Source organism: Cyprinodon tularosa, unplaced genomic scaffold (genome assembly GCF_016077235.1).
Source record: "Cyprinodon tularosa strain WSP-4 unplaced genomic scaffold, ASM1607723v1 ctg285, whole genome shotgun sequence".
Lineage (NCBI taxonomy): Eukaryota > Metazoa > Chordata > Actinopteri > Cyprinodontiformes > Cyprinodontidae > Cyprinodon > Cyprinodon tularosa.
This window is the reverse complement of record NW_024038991.1, coordinates 584,091-607,318: the sequence shown is the minus strand read 5'-3', so window position 1 is coordinate 607,318 and position 23,228 is coordinate 584,091. Positions and strand designations below refer to the sequence as shown.

The window sequence follows — 23,228 nt, the reverse complement described above, 5'->3', positions numbered from 1 at the left end:
TAATGATTTATAAGGTCTGTTTATTGATTGATTTCTAAAAAAAAAACAAAAAAAAAAACTTGGAACATTAAATATTCTTCTTAACAGAAGTGATAAAGACTCCTGGGACAGGTGTGGAAAGGTCTTTAAAATAACTGAGCGAATTTCTGGTTGCCTTCAAGTTTAAGAGAGTCATAAAACTAAAGAAATTTAATGAGGTTTAAAAAATGGGTCTGAAGATTCTCCATCATCCAGGTCATGGTAAAGTTTGAAAAGTTCTGTTTAGGCAACTGGATGCAAAATTTTTTAGGAGACATTTCATCTCCCATCCAAGAGGCTTCCTCCGTTCTAACACTGAGATTAATATAGTTAAGGTTGAACAAAAGAATTAGGATTGGCCATGAAGGACACCAGGGGGATGTTAATGGTCATTAGGGGGTTCTGATGGGTCGTTAACCCCTTCGTCGGAGTGGTTTGGGTCATACAATTCTTGACGTGTGAGTCAGATGAGGGCAGGCTCCTTCTCTGGGCATTGTTGCTCATTGTTTATTGTATTGTTCCTGAAAAATGTGTTTGGAGTTTAAAATGCAGGTGGTGGTAATAACATCCTGAGGCCTGAATACTGACGGGATTTATTTCTGAGAGATGACAACTTTTTTCGTAAAACCGGAGACCAGAGTATGTCCTAAAATGTGCACTACACAAATACTCCAACAAAGATTTCTAGGTATTCAGGAAAGGTAAGAGCCCTCAGCATCACACCTCCTCCTGTTTCAGTCCAGTTTAGTTTAACCTTTTAGAACATTGTGGAAGACTCTGAATATGAGCAGGTGCAGGAGCTATATTCTTGTTGTCACTTTCTAACTGTCACTAAGTTATGAAAAATATTAAACCTACTAGAAAAAATTATGTTCGCGCATCTTACCAATTCGTGTGGAAATTACACTGACAATAGAGATAGGTATAATTGTTTAGCCAGTGTACAAAAATGAAATCTTACATTTCCTAAGCAATCATTCTGTCTGTTATACAGTATCACTGTATCCATCTAATGCAAAATCTAAAAAGACAAGTAAAGTAAAAAACAAAAAGGGACTTAAAGGAAAATTCATTTAGCGAGTGAAAACTTAATTGACACCAAGTGAACTCTGGTTAAAGCAACCCATATGGCACTCAATGAGGGGAAAGAAATCAACTTGCAAACTACAAATTCAACATTAACCAATGGAGAGAAACAGGGAGGAATGGAGGTTGACAGAGACGGAGAGAGAGGTACATACACTGAGGTTATTTCCGCGGGGTCTGTGTCTCCTCCGCTGCAGAGCAGGCAAACACAGATGATACGTAGAGCGGAGCAGTGTAGCACACACACACACACACACACACACACACACACACACACACACACACACACACACACCAAAACACATACACACAAAGCGTTGGTCCGATGTGGCACAGTCACCAGGACCAAAAGAGAAGAGAAAAAGACATAATGAAGGAGGTTAGAAGGTAAGACAGAAGAGAGGAAGAACAATGGGAGAGATGGGAGGGAAATAATAGATTTGATCATGTGAAATAAATGTAATACCAATCAGGTTTGGGGAATATAAAGATTAAGAGACAGGAAAAAGAGAAAGAGAACCAAGTTAGTACAAAGAGGCTGGTGTGGAGGCTTTGGACAGAGGAGAATGCTCCTTACAACAGGAGTGGGCAGCTCACAGTTTACGATGCATGTGCATCTGTATGTGCACTCTTAAACACACTTACCAAAAACAGTTTGAGCTCTCTGTAAGGCAGGGTACTGTTAGAGGACAGGGGGTCACAGGTTTTAGACACACATCTACTGTCTAACTCTCATAATGCACACAAACACACACATGCAAAGCACGTAAAGTATATCCAAAGGAGGTATAAATCTCCCAATCTGAATATAAAGGTTGCAATAATTATATCCCTCGGATTAAATATATGAGGAAGATGATATTAACTACATTTTTATATTAACTTTGTGTATCAGTTCTATAGTTGCAGATGATTATATTCTATAATAAATGTATGATTTAACATTGTCTCTTATGTTCACATATAAAGTTTTAAACACCCAAAATTTTAATGGTTGTTTCCTTAAGATAAACAGTAGATGTTCTGTTCGAGTTTAAACGGTCTGCCTATTTATCCTCACAATAAAACAAAAACAATTCAGATAGTAATCATCATGCCAGAGGAAGGGGCAATATGACTTTTAATGTTGATGATTGTTGGAATATGGCCGTATTTGTTTTTCATGATGTATATGTGCATGGATGCACCTACAGCCCCACAACCAAGAGTCAACAGAGGACTAATGAAAATATGTTAAGGTGCAATGTTCTGTTAAAAATATAAAACATATTAGTGTATCTAAAATTCCTAAAAGAACTGGTTTAAAAACAAGAATTTAAAATATCTCAGGTTACGTTTGATGATAAAATTAGTTTTATAACTGAAACATTTAGATTTGGAGATTAAACAGAACACGAAATATATTTTCACTGCATTGTGAATATTTCAATTAATCAAAATTAATAAATTATAATTAACTTAAACTATTCATTATTTCATTGTAATAATACAATTTTTTGGGACAAAATTCCATTATGTTCCATAATGAAAGTAAACCAATATTGATATTACCATCGGTTAACATCTAATTACTAAAACTTAGAAAAACAGCTGTCCATTTCAGATTAAGAGTCAACTTTATTGGAATCAAAGTACTAGTTGTCATCTAAAGGCTCTGGATGAATTCAATAAAAATTTCATAGTTAAAAAAATGTTTTAAACTTTGTAATACTTCAGGGCCTGGTCTTCAAAACACTTGTTTGCATAAAAAAGTTTGCAAACTTAACAGGATGTGCAAACACTGACCAGGTGCATATGTAACAGAGAAAAAATAGCAGCATAGTCCAATTAGAGTGTTTGCCTTGGATATGTAGAACAGATGATCAGAATAACCCACAAAGGGTTCAAACCTGAAACCGATTACGGGTATAGTTTTTTTCTTCTATATTTAACACATCAGGTGCAAAATCACACACATAAACACCAAAAAATCTGCAAGTACTATGGCCACAAAGGTCGTAGTACTTGCAGACAATGAAGAGATATTTGGTGAGCATATAAACTTACTTACTTGGGACTGCCAGAAATAACAAAAGTAGAATATTATTAGTGGGAAAAAAAGATATCTGTGAGAGACAGATGAATTCTTTGCAGACCACTTGAAACCCATCCACTAATTGCCTAGTGTAATGTTTGTATTTTTTTTTTTTTTTTGGACAAGCAATTCAGTGCTCCTTATTTGAAATCTTTGAAGAACAGGCACTTACTCACCTTTGTAGTGATCAGTAAATTCCATCAAACATTATGATAATACAGAATGTTAGTATTGTCCACCCCTAGACTTGGGGTAGTAAAAAGATGCTTATAATATAAATAGACCAAAGTAGAAAGATATCATTAGGAGAAAACATACTCTCCAACAGGAATGAAGTAGTTAACAATAGCTGCTCTGTTACCATAAAGGTAATGTGAAACCTTTTTTTGAGTTAAAAACCCATAATGTCGACCAAATCATTAATGTTGTTAGGATTATTATTAATAATGCGTGAGTGATTACAATTTATGTCCAAAATCTGTTGTCACGTCTCATGATTATTTAATACATATAAGTTATAGTGTTATTTAAAGAGTTGGTCTCAAGTGATCTCTTCACACAGTAAAAGAACATGAGACATAAAGCTTCAAGGTGTAAATACAGAGATTTCCTTAAAAATGTTGAACACATACAGTAGCTTCTTTGCAGAAGCAGCTTATTTTGCTATGCCATTTGCAGTACCTTCAGACCATGCTCAGGCTTCATTGAAGACCCTCACGCATACATAAGGGTGCAGTTAGTTGATTTTTGCTCAGTATTTCACCTCATCAGTCAACACCAACTCATCATTATACTGGAAAACTCAAACTTTGAAACTCCATCTATTTGTGTAGAGAAGACATTTTGACCAACAGATCCAACCATGCTTTGAAAGACATCTCTACATCATGCACCATTGTCCTTAATACTGGTGTTCCACAAGGCTTTGTTCTTAGCCCACCATTGCACCTTCTGCACACATCTGAGCAACCACCTATGGCTCAAACATCCTCATTAAATGTGGAAATGAAACAACCTTGTGCGGCTGACCAACAATAATGACGGAGGACTACAAAACAAGAAGTTTCAAGCACTGGAAGCCTGGTGCAGTGACAATTACCTAATGCTTGATACCAAAATGATAAAATAAATAATCATTGATTCCAGAACTTGACACACACACACATATATATATATATATATATATATATATATATATATATATATATATATATATATATATACACTGTATATCGCACTTAGGCCTGAGCATCAACAGAGAAGAAGTGTAGTGAGTCACTACAACGGGCCTAAATTTGATTACAATCAAAACGGCCCAGTTAAGTATTTTCTTTGTGAGAACCCTGAGGAGGATTAAACTATCTCCATCTATGCAGTAAAGCTTCTACCACAGCCCAATAGAGTTTCCTAACCTATAGATGTGCAGCATGGTATGAAAACTGCACTGCATCAAAAAGGAAACAGTAACAACAGGTCATAAAGACTGCTTAGTCTATTATTGACTCCCCACTTCTATGCCTAAGAACAATATCTTAGTCTAAATAATAGACTATTGCACATTTTTTTGCACTAATGGTATTAAAGACTATTTATGTTACAACATATCTTTGGTATTTCAAACCAACACTGACACTGTTAAAAAGCAATGTTGCCAAACATTATTTTGTTATAACCTGTGCAATGGCAATAAATCTAGTACTTTATCAATTTTTTAAAGATTATTTTTTAAGCACTAGTGGGCTTTATTTTTCTAATTCACTGTTTGATTTTTCTTTGTTCATTTGCATCAGATTTTTATTTATTACTACTTTTGTCAGAGTCAAGTTATTTCTGTGACAACTGTGGTTTTCTTTCATTAAACAGGGATTGGCAATAATTTTATCTATGTGTGTATACATTTCATCTATGTACTGGACTGATACACTGGGGCCATTTACTTTTTTAAAATTCTTTTAAAGATTTGCCAATCAAAAACCTTTAATACAAATTGTAAATATCCATATGCTGGCTTTTTGCTCTAAGTAAAAAGTTATTGGTCTTCTCTTATTATTGGCACGTTTTGAAGAGTTGCGCAGCAACTCTACTCTACTCTCCTAAAATTACACAATTATAGCATCATTCACATATGGATATCTCATAAATGTAAATCTAACAGGTTCTTCTGAAGTTGTCTTATTGTTATTTGTCATAAAATGATAAAGAAACACTAAACAATGCTAAAAGTCCAGTGGATTTAGTGTAATATTTAGTGGTTTTTGGAGAAAAAAAAACACTAAATATTGATAAATATGGATATGGAAACCTTTTCCTTTCAGTTTACACAAGACAGACATACCAAGGATTTAATGGAAATGAACTCATAAATGGAGCAAGCAGGGACCTTAAGATTTTACACGTGCTATAAAATTAATATGTTTGTACAAACTTAGTGACTTTAAATAAAAAGCCATTTAATACTTGACTGAAACTTTAGATTTTCTTTAGTTTTATACTTATCAAGGCTTTAGTTTTATTTCGCAAGCTGTTGTAATCCTACCTAGCAAGTCCCTCACATATTCATACATGATCTGAGCAACAGTTGGACAGCCAATGGACGAGGCAATTTTAAATGTACATAAATTAGGGAGGATTACAGTGACGATGAAGAGGGGAGAGGGATGCATAAAGTTTGACAAGTCAGTTAGAAGGAAATGCAAAGGTCTTTCTCTAAGTGTTGCATCCAACAAACAAAAAATAATATAACATAAAATATGCACTTCAAAATCTATCTTATGCAAATGTATATCAGGTATTGCTACACAAAATTGAAGGCAAAACATCTAAGTGAAAATGCTATAAAAATGTACCCAAAAGTTATTATTATAAATATAATTAAAACACCTTTATTATATTTAAACAGAACATTAAAAAATTACCCAATAATCCCTGCTTAAAGCGACACTGTATAACTTAACCACTAGAGGTCCTAGACCTGTAATTTTGGAGTTTAATACCACTGAAGGCGCAATTAAAAAGTCTAAAAGTTTTGCAACTTGAAAGCAGACCAGTTTGGACCAGCAGACTGAGAAGTCATAAAGTTACTGGTAAAGACTATGCCACATTTACTCCTCTAGATCTAATCCAATGTGAGAATGAAATGAGAACCGGAGAGATGTTTGATCAGGTACATGTCTCATCTGTTATGCTGCCTAACAACTTTTACTGTATTTAACTCTCATGTTTCCTGGAGCTCAGACTGCACTAAACTGCAAAAAATATAAATCTAAGTAAGTAAATTTTTCTTAAGTGCATTTTTTCTTGAATTGAGTAGTAGAGTAGAGTAGTAGACACGTTGCCAATGGAACAAGACAATTTACATTTAAAATAAGAAATAACTGCAGTCACTTATTTCAAGTGCATACTATCTGATTACCTAATTTTAAGTCTAAACATGCTCATTCCAGTGGCAGATTCTTATTTACCCACTCAAATTAAGGGTAAATACACTTTTTTAAACTTTATTTTTACTCATTTTAATATATTTTTTGCAGGGTAAAACAGCGCTCAAGGTCACATGACAGAACCTATCAAATTACATGAGCAATTGAGAAGGGGACCCTGCACGGAGCACTGTTACAGCCAAGTAGAGTATATTAACCTGAACAATGCTTTTATACTTCTAAACTCTAAGATAATGTTTTTCAAAAGCTGTTATTAGGATGCAAAGAAAGCATTTGCTGATTCACTTCAACCGTTTGCCATAGCTTACATTAGTAACGACATAAAATAAGGATGGTTTAGGTGTTATAATGATGATGGAGGTGGGATGATCGTGCTCACTTGGTTGTCTGCCGAGAGGCGGGGCATGGAAAGGGTCCGCCCATGCCCATCCATTGGGTGATAGGGCTCAGTGTCGGAGTACCCGTCCCGCCCCATCTCCCTCATCTCTACAGTCTGCAAAACACAATGAGAGGGTGGGGGGCGTGACCACTGTCTGCTGGGGGAGTGGACACTGAGATGGAGCTTGATTATTGATCAACCAAGGGGGGGTGGGGGTGGGGAGGGTGGGGGAATTGGGTTGTGTGGAATGAATTAAAACTCGAAGGTATCTCTTTTTCCAAAAGATTTTATGCAAATTTAATAAATTTGTCTGCATTTATGCAACATGCAGTTACATAAATTAGCTGTTGCAACGTTTGCAGAGTAAAAAATAAGGCTAAAGCATTAAGCTCTGTAATAGATAATAAACAGTGCCTTACTGAAGATATGATTTCCCTTAAACTTTTCTACATTTATGACATCACAAACACAAACTTTAATATATTTTTATGAGAATTATATATGATAAACATTAAATTGGACATAATAAAAGTGGAAGGAGAAAAACAACAGTATCAGTTTTTCTTTTTTTTTAAAGAAATAAAACTCTAATAAATGTGATGTGCATCAAAAAGTAAATATTGGAGTGATGACAGACCTGGTGCAGCTGGAGATGTCCAATAAAGGTGTTTATTAAAATTAGATTTTGCAGAATGTTGTGTTGGTTTTTGACACCATTTTCTCATCAAAACATTTTTCTTTTTACATTTGTACCAGTGCAATCAACGGGCACTGCTTGGCTTTTACTGGTCCTTTAATTCTGCTGCTCAGCTATCAGTCAGCACAACCTTTATCTCCAAACTGGTAAAGTCTTTTCGTCTTCAATGCCATTTTTGTGAATGAACACCGTCTGACAAGCTGGAGGTCGTAGCCTTACATGGCATTATCAGGGCAGTAATTATGCAGATTGGCAATTGTCATGAACATGCGCTTACTTATGCACAGGTAGACTACATTACATTTATGAGGATCATTTTACACTATTATCTGAAGTTAAGAATATTTATTGAATCTATTATGGCACCCTTCTAGGAGCCCACTGTAGGAGAATAAGTAAGAAAAATGTATGACAAGAATAAGAAAATGTTGTTGCATGAGGCCCAATGTTTTGCTGAGAAGTAAACATCAAACGTCCACAGCCTTCAATGGAAATATTTTAAAACCAAGATTGCTATGTAATAATCTGAGGTATAATCTGGCTAAAGAACCTTCTTCCAAATGGATGCTGCATCCACCACATTTCTTGTAGCAAACATTTGAAATGTCTGATAGTTTTGACTGAAAAATTCAACAATCTCACTACTTTTGCAAAGACACCATATATGTGGACAACACAACGAAGAAATTTCCTAAACTGCTTTGGAAATAGCAGGTTTGGAAATATAATATGTATATAATAGTTTTGGATGATTAACTAAATAAATTTCATCATATTTTTTAAGTTTGGCATTCTTCTTTAATCATATAACCCTATTATATTGCCTTTTAGCCTTGATGATTTTATGTATTTATGTAATTTATGTTTTTCTCCTTTATCAAACAAATGTTATTCTGAGTTTACTACTACTTTGCCAATAAAATACATTTCATTTTTTTGTAATATCATTGTATGTAGAAAAGTTCAAGGGGTATACATACTTTTACAACATATGTTCAGTACAAAAACTTTATATAATGAAGCAGGTGATGCAGGTTCATGTAAACAATATTAACCATAAAAAAGATGTAATATATTATTTGTAGAAGCGGAAACATTCATATGGAAAAGCTGCTGCCCAAATATTTTAATAGCAGAGAAAATTATAAAATATTTACCTTAAACAACAACAAAAAAAAAAATCTATCTTCACTTGTAGTTCAGATATTTCATATTCGACATAAATGTTTTGGGAGGGAGAGCATAAGCAGAAAAGTAATAGCGGGGCAAACTTGAAGGTGCAAATTATGAAATAAATCTACCAATTCAAAATCACTAAAGGATAGCAGAGGTGTGAGGAGGCAAGATTAGGAATGAGGAGCAGGAGGACAATGAAATAAAAAAAAAGCCGAAAAAACTGAAACAGACTATGATTGAGAATCTACTGATGATTGGCTTATGGAGAGGCATGTTTGCTAAGAACCTATTGATAGAAATGATAAAATATAAAACTTTACAGCTTTAACAAAGCAATGGCACCGAGTAGAAATATTATGCGTATGGAACTTATTTACAAAAAACTGAATGGGAAAGGGGAGAAAAACGACATATCTTAACTTATTTTAAAGTTATGAAAAATGTGGCCATTTCTGTAAAGCTTGCCGTTTGTTTTGCAACAGCAAGAGTCCTCAGCAGGACTTCCATGGTCACATGTTAAATTATGTCATTAACCAAGTAACTGGTTAAGGTGTCTAATGCGTAATTGGAGAAGAGTGTCTCCTCAGCTTTAATGAGGCATCCTACTGGGTGCTTCTATGGATTACAATGTTTTGAGCCTTCATACCTGGGGATTATGGCGGTTTTCGTGGACGTCATCAGGATAGGGGTGGTCAGGGCTCCAGTTACCAGTCTTTTGGAACATTTCCTGTGCTTTAGCCGTCATCCATGATTGGCTTTCACTCAAACCACCTTCGGGAGGTCTGATATTTAGAAACACATACAAGCAGAGATTCAACTACAAATTCAGGTTCAGTTTAGCTCCACCTCACAGTCAATTCAATTCAGTTTACTTATATAGTGCCAAATTCACAACACATGTCATCTCAAGGCACTTTACAGTTCAACCAGATCATACAGTCAAATTGATACAAAGTTTTCTAATCTAAGGAAAACCAGTTGATTGCATTGACTCATTGACTTAAATACAATCCCTCACACTAAGCATGCTTGTAGCGACAGTGGAGAGGAAAAACTCCCTTTTAACAAGAAGAAACCTCCAGTCATGATGTAACACATTTAAGTGACTAGTTAAGTCAAATAAGGGTGGTTCTTAAGTATTAAAACTTTTTTATTTAACACTTGTAAGTTTTTATGTTTTACCTAATTTGTATATATATATATATATATATATGCACATTTACACCGCTCAAAACATAAAAGGGAACACTCAAATAACACATCCTAGATCTAAATGAATGAATGAAACACACACTTTAGGCTGATACAGCTTTGATATAATGTCTTTAAAACAGGTCAAAATTTGGCTCAGTATTGTGTGCAGCATTCAAATGCTTGATGAATCCCTACAATGCCTGGGCATGCTCCTGATGAGGTACCGGATATTGTTCTGAGGGATCTTCTCCTAGACCTGGACTAATTTGCCAATCCTGGCGTTCTCTGGCATATGCCAAGCATCCTGCACGGTGTTGGGCTGTGAGCACAACCTCCACCTGTGGACATCTGGCCCTCATACTATCCTCATGGAGTAAGTTTCTAGCAGTTTGTGCAGACACATGCACATTTGTGGCCTGCTTGAGGTAATTTGCAGGGCTCTAGCAGTGCTCCTGTTCCTTCTAGGACAAAGCGGAGATAGCGGTCCTGCTGCTGGTTTGTTGCCCTCCTACGGTCTGCTCCACCTCTCCTGGTGAACTGCCCCATCTCCTTGTAATGTCTCCAGCCTCTGGACAATATGTTGAATAACACAGCAAACTGTCTTGTTACAACTCAAACTAATGTGCCATCCTGGATGAGCTGAAAAATTGAAAAAGTAATTCCACTATACAACAGTGATGATAAACACCATTATGATGATACTCAGCTATATCTGTCTGTGAATCCAGATAAAGGAAATCCATTACATAGATTACAGGCATGTCTTGAAAACATGAAAACTTGGGTGACTCTTAACTTTCTGCTCCTGAATGCAGACAAAACAGAAGTTATAGTCTTTGGACCAGAGTCTTTGAAAAAGAAGCTGATTAGTCAGTCACTTGAATGGGATTAAATTGATCTCAGACAATAAAGTAAAAAATCTTGGTGTTGTCTTTGATCTGGACCTGTCATTTAAATCCCATATCAAAGAGGTTTCTAGAATTTCCTTCTTTCATCTATGCAATAATGCAAAAATTAGAAAATCTCCTGTCCAGGATTGATGCTGAGAAACTAGTCCATGCATTTGTTACTTCAAGGCTGGACTATTGTAATTCTTTACTGTCAGGAAGTCCACAAACTGTAGTTAAAACCTTTCAGCTGATCCAAAATGCTGCAGCCAGAGTTCTGATGAAAATGAAAAAGAGAGATCATATCTCTCCTATCCTGGCTTCTCTTTATTGGCTTCCTGTTAAATCAAGAATAGAATTTAAAATCCTCCTTCTCACATATAAAGCCTTAAATCGCCAAGCTCCGTCTTATATCAAAGATATGATTGTTCCTTAAGTTCCTAACAGAGCACTTTGCTCTGAATCTGCAGGTTTACTAGTGGTTCCAAGAATTTCTAAAAGTAGAATGGGAGGCAGATCTTTTAGTTATCAGGCTCCTCTCCTGTGGAACCACCTACCAGTTTTAGTCCCTGAGGCAAATCCCCTGCCTACTTTTAAGGCTAGGCTTAAAACTTTCCTTTAAAGCGTATAGTTAAGAGTGGCTCAGGTTATCGTGAGCTATCTCTATAGTTATGCTGCTATAGGCTTAAACTTCTGGAACACATAGGGACCCCTTTTTCATAATTCTGCTTCATTCTATCTCTATTTTCTCACTCTGCAGAATTTGTTAGTTTAATCTCTAATGTCATGCTCTCTCTGCTTTTTCTCATAGTAGCTTCATCTGGTCTGTTCCTGTTTGGCTGTGACACAATCCTGGAAAGGAATATCAGCTGTGCTGCTGCCATCAACACCTTTGTTTATATATGTTCAAGATAAGCCTGTTTTTCAGTGTAGTCCTGTTTCTCTGACTGTGACTGGCTGGATGTGCTCTCTTCATTCTCTGATATGGGAGCTGACTTGGAGCACGTCTGCCTGGCTGTGTGTTTCCTGGACAGGGCTGCCTGTGGAGCTGGTTGACAGTTGCCTTTTGTATCTCTGCTTCTTTTTCTAGTCTGCTTCTGTCTCCTTGAACCCCAGTTGGCCTCAGCAGATAGCCGCTCACACCAAGTCTGGTTCTGCTGGAGGTTTCTTCCTGTTAAAGGGGAGATTTTCCTCTCTGGTGTCGCTACAAGCTTGCTTATTGTGAGGGATTGCCTATGAGTCAATGAGTCGATGCAATCAAGTAGTTTTCAGTAGACTGAAAGAATATGCAAGCACATGAAGACTTGACATGACCTCATTTACACCTGCTCTACTTACATGCTGTTGATGTTGTCTGGTTGAGTGCTGGGGAGACCGTTCTGGCCTTGCCCCCCCTGGTTGTCCAAACCCCCTCCCTCAGAGGGTGCCTCCATGCGCTGAAACATTAATGGCGTTCGGTTCTGTGTGAGATACACGACATGGCCTGCAGGCTTGCATCAGGCAAACTCACGGGGGAACACATAAGGACACAAACACAGGATGCACTCGCAGCATGCACCCACATGGGGGTGCCACCAGCAAGCTGTGGATTTCCAAGGTAAAGCTAGCCACCAGGAAATTGATCAGAGTTCCTCTGTCCAGCCTGAACAACAGAAATGTGTCGTTTTATGACACATTCCTTTATGTTTAGGTAGAAAGCTGAGCTCAGATCTATCTTACTGTGGAACTTCTACCTTGGAGTTTGAGTTAAGATTGCTCTTAATTCACATATTTTAGAGCACATTACCAAAAAAAAAAAAACTATGAAAAGGATAAAAAGTTACCAAAAAAAGACCATCCTGTTGATTTGCTTTCAGCCAGATTTTCTAGGAATCATGCAACTTGGTGGAAGGTTGACATACGTTTCTAAACTACCTGTGCCACAAAATAAAGTTCTTTTAGTTCAATCAGACATATCAAATGTCAACCGCTTAAACTAGTTGGTAGCACTGCTGCCTTGCAGCAAGAAGGCTCCAGATTCGATTCCCGGCCCGGGGTCTTTCTGCATGGAGTTTGCATGTTCTCCCTGAGCATGCGTGAGTTCTCTCCGGGTACTCAGGTTTTCTCCCGCAGTCCAAAAACATGACTCTTAGATTAATAAGGTATTAGGTATGAAGACTAAAATCTCCTTAGGTGTGTGTGAGAATAGTTGTTTGTCCTGTAGTATAAATTTTTCTCTAGTTTAGTTTAGTTTAGCTGTCAGTGAAAGGTGACATTGCAACTAGTGTTGCAGCGATGTGAAAATCGGAGCTGATATCATTATCCAATAACAATATTTCATCATGGCTGATAACCAGTATCCAAATACGTCTATTTTCAAAAGTGTGGCTTTTGAAAATAGAGACACAGGATTCAAGAATCTTCATTCAACATTCCACCAAAAAATGAACATATTTAAGAAGAGACAAATCGGCTTTTAGACTGTACAACCTGGACCAGCCAAAGATAAAAAGCTTGATAAGACATGGTTTTATAACCATCCTGATGGAAAAAAGAAATGGTCAGAAAGACAAAAATAGGACAAGCCGACAAAACTTCATAACATAAAGCAAAAGACATGAAAAAATTAGACATACACACAAAAAAGCAAATTGACAAAGCCATTAAAAAGAAAAAAACACATATTTGTGATTTCCTTTAAAGGGATGTATCGCGAGACAATGAATGGAGGTACAAAAGTTCAAAAAGAAAGTTCTAAGAAAGAATCCACCGCTCACTGGTAAAGTTTGAGTTTCATAATAGGTTATAAATGTGTATTCTGCTCCACTTAAAAGCCAACAAGTTGATATTTCAAGCAATGATCAGCCAGCAGTCAGCTGGTAACCAAAGCCATTGAATTAGATGGACATTTACCTCTGACAGGGAAAGTAACACTCATTTCTAAGGCGTTACTATTCATTTATATATATACATATACATATATAAAAAACACTGGCATTATAGGCAACTTATTTTTCTAAATCAAAAAATACTACTAATAGAATACTAAAAATACACTTACGACTTTACAACGGCTAAAATTCTGTTAGTTTACGTCAGAGTTGGAAGTTAAACAGAAAGCTGTACTGAGGCTATAAGGAGTTAAAGTATCCAGACCACATAAATTGAGTCAAAACTTATACTTCTTATGATCAATCTATAAGAAAGAGGAAACAAAGTCAATTGTGTCATTACGTTTCATCTTTTTTTTGGGTGGATTCATCCTTCCCAGTGGCGATTTCTCATTGAATACTAGGGAGGCTAAACTTCCCCTGTAAATTTCAGGAAATTATTGATTAAATATGCGTTGTCAAACTTCATAAATCTAGTCATAAAAGTGCTTTACATATGCACTAAAATGCACCTAATTTCATGAGTATGTTGCACATTTATCAGCTGTTCATTCCGCTCTCCGACGCGATCTCCGCTCTGTTCTGGAGCAGCAGGACTCTGCCTGGTCAGCCTCTGTGAGAAATCTGTGTTGGGTTTTGAGCATTGATCTATTGAGGTAAGCAGCGTTAAAGTAGAGCCCTGATTGGATAACAGGGCAAAATATGTAATTCCCAGGGAGGTAAACGTCTTAGGGATCTAAGGAGATGGTGAAGGTCGTGAAGCTCGATGCTGATTAGCAAACATACTTAAGGATTTTTGACTGACAGTGGACAGACAGCAAGGATCTTTTCCCTCCTGAGTTGAGAGGGAAAACTAATGATTCAGTCAGAACACTCATCTTGTGCTGAACTCTTGCCATTGTTTCTGGAGTTTATTATTTCAGTGCGCTTCACAACAGCTATTTTCTCCCTTTGTTGTAATATGTTTTATGTATTTCAGCATTTGTTAATGCAAAATGTGACGTTTGGAGTTAAAACCATTGAGCCTCCCCTGTTTCAGAAAGCAGTAGCCGCCACTGATCCTTTCATACTGTAACTCAATGTATGACTGTTGAAGACAGAAAACAATAAAGCAAGATGACGTTGGATTGAGCAAAAGACATAGCGGAGGTTATGTACAATAGAAGTGCAAAAATATACCAAAACATTTGGATATTGTAACATCAAACATTTTGGAAAACATTTAAATTGGACTAACATGCTCTCCAATCACTGCTGTATTTAATTTATTTTTAATAATAGAAATTTCACAAAAGTAAGATAAATCAGTAATCAGGGGTCTGCAACCTGCATCTACAGCTGCATGTGCTCATTTTCATTTAAATAGAACTATACTAACATGCTGGGCTAATTGCTTTATCAATGCAGATGTGTATTTAATTTGTTCATCAATATCTATTTTAAAAAGAGGACTGCTTAGTGTGTGTGGTGGACCTTTAAGAAATGTTCTGCAGCATTTAAGCATTTGATTTGCAGCAGTTGCTTATTGATATATTTATCTAACATGCTGTGTAACCTACCTTCCACCCTACAAAGTATGTATCTGTTTACTGTGACATAGGAATTACATTTCTTTTACAATAAGTATTTTTTTTATGACAAAATTGCAATTTCAACTCTATATTGAGTTTCCTCTGCAGTATCGTCAAGCATGCAGATGTTTCATTTCTTGGTTTCATTGTTTTGTGAAACAATACCATTACAATGGACTTTACTTTTACTGTTAGTCCTTTTTTCTAGCCAGGGCTGGACAATAATTTAATAACCACAATTTTATTCTATAAATATGAGTATTATTTATATTTCAATATGCCTTACAGTCCATATCCAAAATGTTATATTGTATGAGTTTCATAAACTAATAATTGTCGGAAGTTCACATAGATCTCTTGCGGGCATTCTAGGCAATCTTTCTGAAGCTTTTATCTGTATTACATTGCTATTGAAATTTTATTGCATTGGCAAAAATTTAAAAAACATATCCTCATACAAGGGCTGCTCAGTGGCGCAGTGGGTAGCACTGCTGTAAAATTATAGTAAAATATAAATAGCAAAATATAGTAAATATATTAAAATAGTAAAAGAAGACATAATAGATATTATTTAAACAAACTGGACTTTCATACTCTCATTTCTTTACCCTTTTTGTGTAGTTTGTTCACCATATGCAGCATATTGTGCCATTGAATACAACCCATTAATAAGGACTGGTAATAAAAACCATCTTGTGGAATTGGGTTGAAGGAAGAAAACTCAAAACTTAAAGACTTCTGTACTGAAAACAAAGTGAGAGGAAGCTACAGTATCGGCAAAACGCAGTTTGCTTAGATGCATTTTAAATGTTTGATCATGTTACTACTGTAGCATTTCAATGGAAAACCAGAAGTAAACATCTGTTCTAATTCATTAACCTCCGCCTGTCAGGGAACAGGAAAAGCTGACATCTTTTAGAATATATCAGAGTTCAAGTAAAGATCTGAACTCTTTTGGGACTGCTATATGAGATGCTGAAGAACACAAACAGAGAAATGGTACTCTGATAAGGTTAGGAAGTGGGGTTTGTGTCTTTTAACTGTTATTATGATTATGAAGCTTGCAGACGTTTGACAGACTAAATCCATGTAATTACTACCTCAAATTTCTGCATGGAATTTGGAGGCATAAGAAGAGTGGAGAGATGTTTTCCAATTGATTACATAATGATCGAAAAAAGAACAAAGACATGGACACAGTGGGAAGCGAGTGCATCTCATAGTCATCAACTAACAGGAAGGGAGGAGCACTGACAAAAGGTAAGGCCATGTGGTATCATCATCATCATCATTATTTAGAAAAAATTAACAAAACACAAAACAGAAAAAAAGCAGTTACTGTCAGAACACATGAAAGGTGAGAAAAAGTAATGCAGTATAAAACAAAAGGGTTGCAACGTTTTAGAAAAGGTTAACTTGCAAAAGATTAAAGGAGACCAAGTGTGCAACACGATGCTATATAAAACTTTAGGATACATGCAAAAACAAAAAAGGTAGAGCATTTATCTAGAGCAAAAGAAGGTTGGTTGAAATAGCATCTTTATATAATTTAACTATGTTTTAATCATTATTTCCATATTAACAAACAGAGTACATTTAATCAAAGGTGCAGATGTATCGTATAAAGATGCCTAGCAAGAATACAAGAACATAAAAGGTTTGTGCACGTTGGAGCTTTCCCAGAGATGCCTGGCGGGGTCTACCTGTTCCTCTCGCAGGGCCTGCATCTTTTTGGTCTTGCTCTGTCTGTAGTATTCCATGATCATCATGGCAGCGTAGATTTTGCCCACTGTCAAGTCTGTGGCTGCTGAAAAAATGACAAGTTACCCTGGAAGATTAGACCGGAGCGAGATGGGACCCTGAGCCATGAGGGGGATATGGGAGTGGGGACAAAACACAGAAACACAGAGAAATATACAACAGCATGCAAAATAGATCAGCAATGGTGACAGCTGTGATCTTTTTTTCTTTTAACACCAATAGAATCTAAGTTTGAAGTTTAAAAACTAAAATGAAAAGCAAGGACTGGTAAGAAATCAAACCAATTTTTTATACTCAGTCATTTTTTCTCCTAACCAGGATACATACAGCATAATTCAATACGTTATACATATATAAATGTTATAGAATAGGATAAATCAAATAATTTTACTTCTAAGATGATATAAAAAATGACAGCCAATGCTCATTTTTATTGTTTTAAGTGTAATAACGTGTTTTTAATAAGTAATCCATGACTTGATGTTTCTTTGGGGGTTAAATATTATGTGGCACTCTTCAAAATAGGAAAGCAAATAATCTTCCCATTAAAATATAAGCTGTATGCCGATCTTTGTAACACAAGAAAAACAAGACAATAGCTTTTCAACTTAATGTCTACGGTCAGAGCAATGGTACAATACTCTGACATTTCACAGAGTAGGAAAGGCATAAAAGAGAGCAAAACACAGCCAAAGCTTGTGATCATAAAACTTGGGCAAAAAAGTTGCATCTCAGGATCATTAAACCTCCATAAAAAATAATTTACATTACAAAATAATGTTCAAAAAGCCATACTAAAAAAAATATTTGCCTTCTGCTGGTGGAAGTTCTTACTCATCCAAGTTAGTCATTCTCAACCAACCTTAAACAGAGGAGGAGGGCTCAGGTTACAGCTCTCGAAAACCTATAACGCAGCTTTGAGTAGTTTCCTTCCCACTATCACCTCAATCCTCATTGCCATGCAGGTGGTCGAAACATCGCTCCTGACCCTAACGACTCCCCATTACAGAGGCATGGGCCAGTTTCGGTTTAAATGGCAGGCCAACAACAACTTCAACGACTACCCATTACAAGGGTTGGAGCTGTTTCGGTTTATTTTGCATGTTTCTTAAGCCACATCAAGGCTTTTGTTGGGCTACTCTATAAAGCCTTGAGCTCCACATTACTCCATTTTGAAATGAGAAAGCTTTCTGGATGGGCAGTGAAACGTCATCAAACTTGGAAAAAACAGTCCAGTGGTTTTGTTTGGATCGAAGGCAATACTCTTACTTGAACTATTTGTTAGTATATTTCTGGTAAGAGGAGGAACCAAAACAGACCTGCTGTTAAAAATGGCAGCATTTTTATATGCCAAGGTAGTATTTCAGAGTATAAATGTATTTCATTTATGTAGTTTTTTTTTTTTTATTGTTAGCAGTTGTGGCAATCTGTGTGGAGGTACGCTACAACCAAGGTTTTTCTTCTTCTAAAGAATCCTAAAAATAGCTGTAACCATTGCTGGTGTAAACAAACACAATAATACAACACTGTACAGTTATTAGCACAGAAAAGCTTGTAGTCTTTTCACAGGCAGAGTTTGTGCTTTATGCAATAGTGAACATTCTCTTTATTGTACAGTTATGTTCTCAAAGTTTATTAGAGCTAGGGACGATTAAGCCACCTCACTAAGAAATACAGACAAAGTAAACTAATAATTCCTAGAAAACACGTGCTCAATTTTTTTCTAAAAACTCTAGCCCTAAAGTTCCAGAGTTTAGAAATAAAAACATAAAAACACTTAGAGTAAGAAAAATATTGAGCTTTTTTCTTGTTAAATAGTTTTTCAAAATCTTTAAAATTTCCCATTGCAGTTTTCAAAGCGGCGTGGCTGCTTTGTCCTTCATATTCAAAACTGATTCTACAATCCTTCCATTTATACAGTCGTCTCGTTATTGCAGTCGGATTTCACTTAGCTTTTGAAAGAATAGTAGATAGATGATATTCTATTCAATCATGCATGTAACAAGTTGTCTATACTCCAAAACATGCAGAATAATAGTATGTTTAGTATAGTAAATACTAGCATTCCATTCTTTTAAAATTAGCAGCTGAGCTCATATGCAACTGAGTTTTATTTTCCTGTAGTGAAAAGACTTCTATAGAGGATCTTCTATAGCAGGCACCCCTGATACCAGCAACAGAGTGGGTTGAGAGGTTATTAGTGTGGGTATGGATTTGTAATGCATCTTTGAATAAATGCATGTACAGTTTACTGTGCGTGTAGTGTGTGCTGTGGTTACACATAATCAGAGTTGGGCTGTGTATTTTGTATGTATAACAAAAGACTATATTCTTGGTTCAGCATCTTAATTTATAGATAACAATGTGGTTTAACAGCAAAGATGGTGAACAAATTCCCAGTATGGGCTGTTTAAACAGAGAGCTAAATATATAACTTTCTGAAAAAAAAAGAGAAGGACAAACAACTTGCTATTTAAAGGGTTTTATAGAACCTACTGTTAAACTTGGAATGTTATAAAAATATCTTTCCTTCTCGTTTGAGGTAAGGACTGCTAAACAACCAATATAAGATACTATTAAATTCATGATTTTTACACTAATGTTAAAAAAGGGCTTATCTTTATTTTGCCTTAACACAAGGCACAGGCTGAGGTAAAACAGTACTAACTTCTACCTGTATTATTCATGTATTATCTAATTAGCTTTATGCTAATTCCTTTCACATACAGCACTTTAAATTGTCTGTCTTTCCTATCTCCCAGATATTTACACCTAAAACTCAACTATTGCAAGCTGTATCATATGGTGACATTTATATAGAGTCTAAATTACTTTATAGCATATACTGTAAGGAATTAAAGTGAGCTTCAACAAGCATATAAATATATGACTACATGAGGCCCAATACCTTTAACAACCACTTCTGCAACTACCTGCGAAAGCCTAAACTTTTGCAGACCATCGATGAAAAGTAAGTAGTTGGCCCTTCATGTTTCTTCACGGTATATATTTTTAAAATGCTACCATCACAGAAAAACATCTTCATAAAGTCATTCTCTGTTGTAGGTCTTATAGAATCAAATTAAAACAACACAAGCATCTTCCCCTGGACTAGAATGGCCTGCAGCTAATATAGTCTATGCTTGACTTTAAAACTGTGACTGACATGTAGCATGGATTGTAAAATTAACTGTTGGATGTATACATGTATGTAAGAACTAAGTAACACTAATATTTGTTTATGCTGCAGATTTCTGATCAGGAGGTGCAAAGCAGTGAATGACACTGACTGGTATAAGCTGTCCTCTTGGTGAGTCGGTGATTGGACACAAATACTATACACCACTATGCCCAACACCAGCTGTTTCCCTGTAACTTACCCTTGTGCGGAGTAACCAGCAGGTCCAGAGTCTTCTGTGATAAATTTGGCCAGATAGCCATCATCTCTTTTCTCAGCTCTGCATCCATCTGGTGCTTATCTGCACCACCTATGTTAGCCCACAACCAAGCATCCACATACATATTGAATATTTGCATCCATGGCATAAATTAAAAACATATAAAACCAGGGAAAGAAGATACACATGGGAGGCAAATTAAGCATATTAAGACCATGGATATAAATTCTCACACGTGTAAACATTCACCCCAAAACAGAAGAATAATTAGTTTGTTTCAGGCAGAGATTTAATCTACTATATTTGTAAAGAAGAATGAAGAAAAACTGCAACCTAACATTCTGTATTTGGCCTATTTTAGTTAAAACATCACCCTTATAATACATTTGAAAAATAAAATTGAAACCTGAAACCAATTTATAGAATTATTTACACAGAGTCGTCTTTTTTAAATGTTGATTTCTAGTAATTTTCATGTTAATACCTGACCACTTAAGGCATAACAACTTTTTTTAATTTCAGAAAATTTGGATGTACATACATTGTTTTCAGTGCAAACATGTAACAGCCAAAACAAAGGTGTTGGAGGAGCAATATGGATTTGGACTTAACCACTGTATAGGAAAACCCACTGAAAGTTCTGTCCAAGAAAAAAAACAAAAAAAAAAAACCTCTGCAAAATTAGAAAAGTGAATGTCATTGCCCTAAGTGTAATGGGGACATTTACTGAGGGGTGGCACAACAGTGTGCTAAGCTGACATCAAAGGATTAAATGGCCATTTACTGACTTGGTTAAGAAATTCCTGTCAGGGTAGAGCCATTAAGGTTGCATTTCTGAACCCTCATAATCACCATAAAACAGCAGTGTGTGTGTTACTGTCCAAGGGATCCACTGTAGGTGGGGGCTTCCTGTAACCAGTTGCTTGCCAGTTTGAGCCTCTACGTAGTGTCCCCAAGGACAGGGTAAGAAACGAAACCCCTTTTTCTGGATGTCGGTTGTCAGAGATTCCCAACGGTGCAACCAATTATATAGCTGCCTTGGTTCGGTCAGCTGTGAGCATTACAAAGACAGGCCAGCAAACTGTCCAGTGTCTACTGCACAAATCCCATGGTCAGGTTTACTATGCAGATTCAGTTGTTAAAAGACCATTCACTGGGCATTTATGTTACTTTCAAATAAAAGTAGTTCTATAGTATTATAGAAGGAGAGTGTACAAAAGTATTAAGCCATCATCAAACCAAGCAACTGCAGAGTAGTTCCTGAGAGTATTCAATACATTATGAGCACTTCTCACTCTCAAGCAAGTCTGAAGGTGCTAACACTAGTTTACGTTTCAGGCTGAATTTCCTGGATTTCATGACCTAGCAATGGCTCTCAAAAACCTAAACCAAGGGCCCCGATGGAAGGCTCCTTGAATCTGTAGCTGTGGCAAGAATTATCCTTCCACCTACTTCGCAGCTTTTGGACACATTCTGTTGGGAGGTGAGAAATTAAGACCACCCCAGCATCGTTTGTTAGATAGATAAGTTAGCAACCCAATTCCTTCAGAATGAATAAGGGCCTTGAACTAATAAATATGTTTATAGCCTTTATAGCCTGTATTGTTTGAAACAGATTTGGGATAACATCATCCATGAAAGTACTGAGAGTAAATTCTTATTGAAGACTCTGGCCATTGCTCATAGTTCATGGACCAAATTCCTCATGTTTAGCCAAGAGATAGGTACAGAATTTGGTATTTTTTTTAGCTGATGACCAAATCTCTCAATATTAAAAAGGACCTATTCAGGTAAGATCAAACTGTACCATCTTTAGGTATTTAATGCATCACTGTGACACAGAGGGAGAGAGAGACTAGGTAATTTTCTGTGCCGGACATGAATATAGTATTGCATACAGAAAGTTGTGATGACATTAGTAGCTGTTGGTACAGTCAATACAGTCAATAGAGCAAGCATGGCTTATAGAAAGTGCTCAAAAGTATGGCGCCACTTTTCAAAACACAGATTACACTTGCTGCAATATTTGTGACATGAAGTGTAACACCAGCAGAGGAAATAATTCTAATCTGAGGTAGAATTAATTAAGTAATTCCTGTTGAAAGGTCAACAACAAAAGCTTTTTTGGTGGTAAAGAGGTAAGGACTGAACTTTTTATTGGGCAGTGCTCCTCTTTTCTGATGATCATTTAGTTTGTCCATTTATTTCACATTTCTCTGTGTAATTAATCCATTATTTGAGGTTAATGTTGAATTAATTGGGATGCACATATATAGCTAAAGAGATAATTTGTGTTAAATTTTAAATCATACCCTTGGCAATCTTTATATCCAGTGCTGTCCTGATCAGAGCCATGAGGGTGGAGTTAAAATGCACTGTGTTGTCATCAGCGACCGGTAGATCCATGCGAAGTAGCCTCTGTGGAGAACCAGTCAGGATGAGAGGATGAGAAAGGGAGGTGTCCTCACTAAGGTGGGGTGTCCTAAATCTCAAGGATGGGGAAAGGGTAAGGAGGAGGGGGCAGGTTTGAGAGAGCTCCATAGACACAGCCGGTTAAAGTTTAACTTGATTCGCCCAGTTTGTAGGTTTTATCTCCTAAAGCAAGAAAGACAACGCTTCCAGTCACTAAACTTAATCAGGTCTTAAATAACCAGCTAAATCAGCAAACGTTTAGCTT

The 23,228-nt window shown here is 36.3% G+C and overlaps 1 protein-coding gene across 1 annotated transcript in view; it reads right to left on the bottom strand.

Moving 5' to 3' along the window:
• cacna1ab (calcium channel, voltage-dependent, P/Q type, alpha 1A subunit, b) overlaps positions 1–23,228 on the bottom strand; it is a 255,768-nt gene that overhangs the window by 16,602 nt on the left and 215,938 nt on the right. The window contains exons 44-51 of the mRNA XM_038290608.1: positions 22,864–22,969; positions 20,534–20,641; positions 17,096–17,199; positions 16,628–16,642; positions 12,290–12,411; positions 9,517–9,652; positions 6,998–7,111; positions 1,260–1,295 (exon numbers count right to left, since the gene is read on the bottom strand). Coding sequence (XP_038146536.1) covers positions 1,260–1,295; positions 6,998–7,111; positions 9,517–9,652; positions 12,290–12,411; positions 16,628–16,642; positions 17,096–17,199; positions 20,534–20,641; positions 22,864–22,969 — 741 coding nt within the window. The remainder of the gene's footprint in view (positions 1–1,259; positions 1,296–6,997; positions 7,112–9,516; positions 9,653–12,289; positions 12,412–16,627; positions 16,643–17,095; positions 17,200–20,533; positions 20,642–22,863; positions 22,970–23,228) is intronic.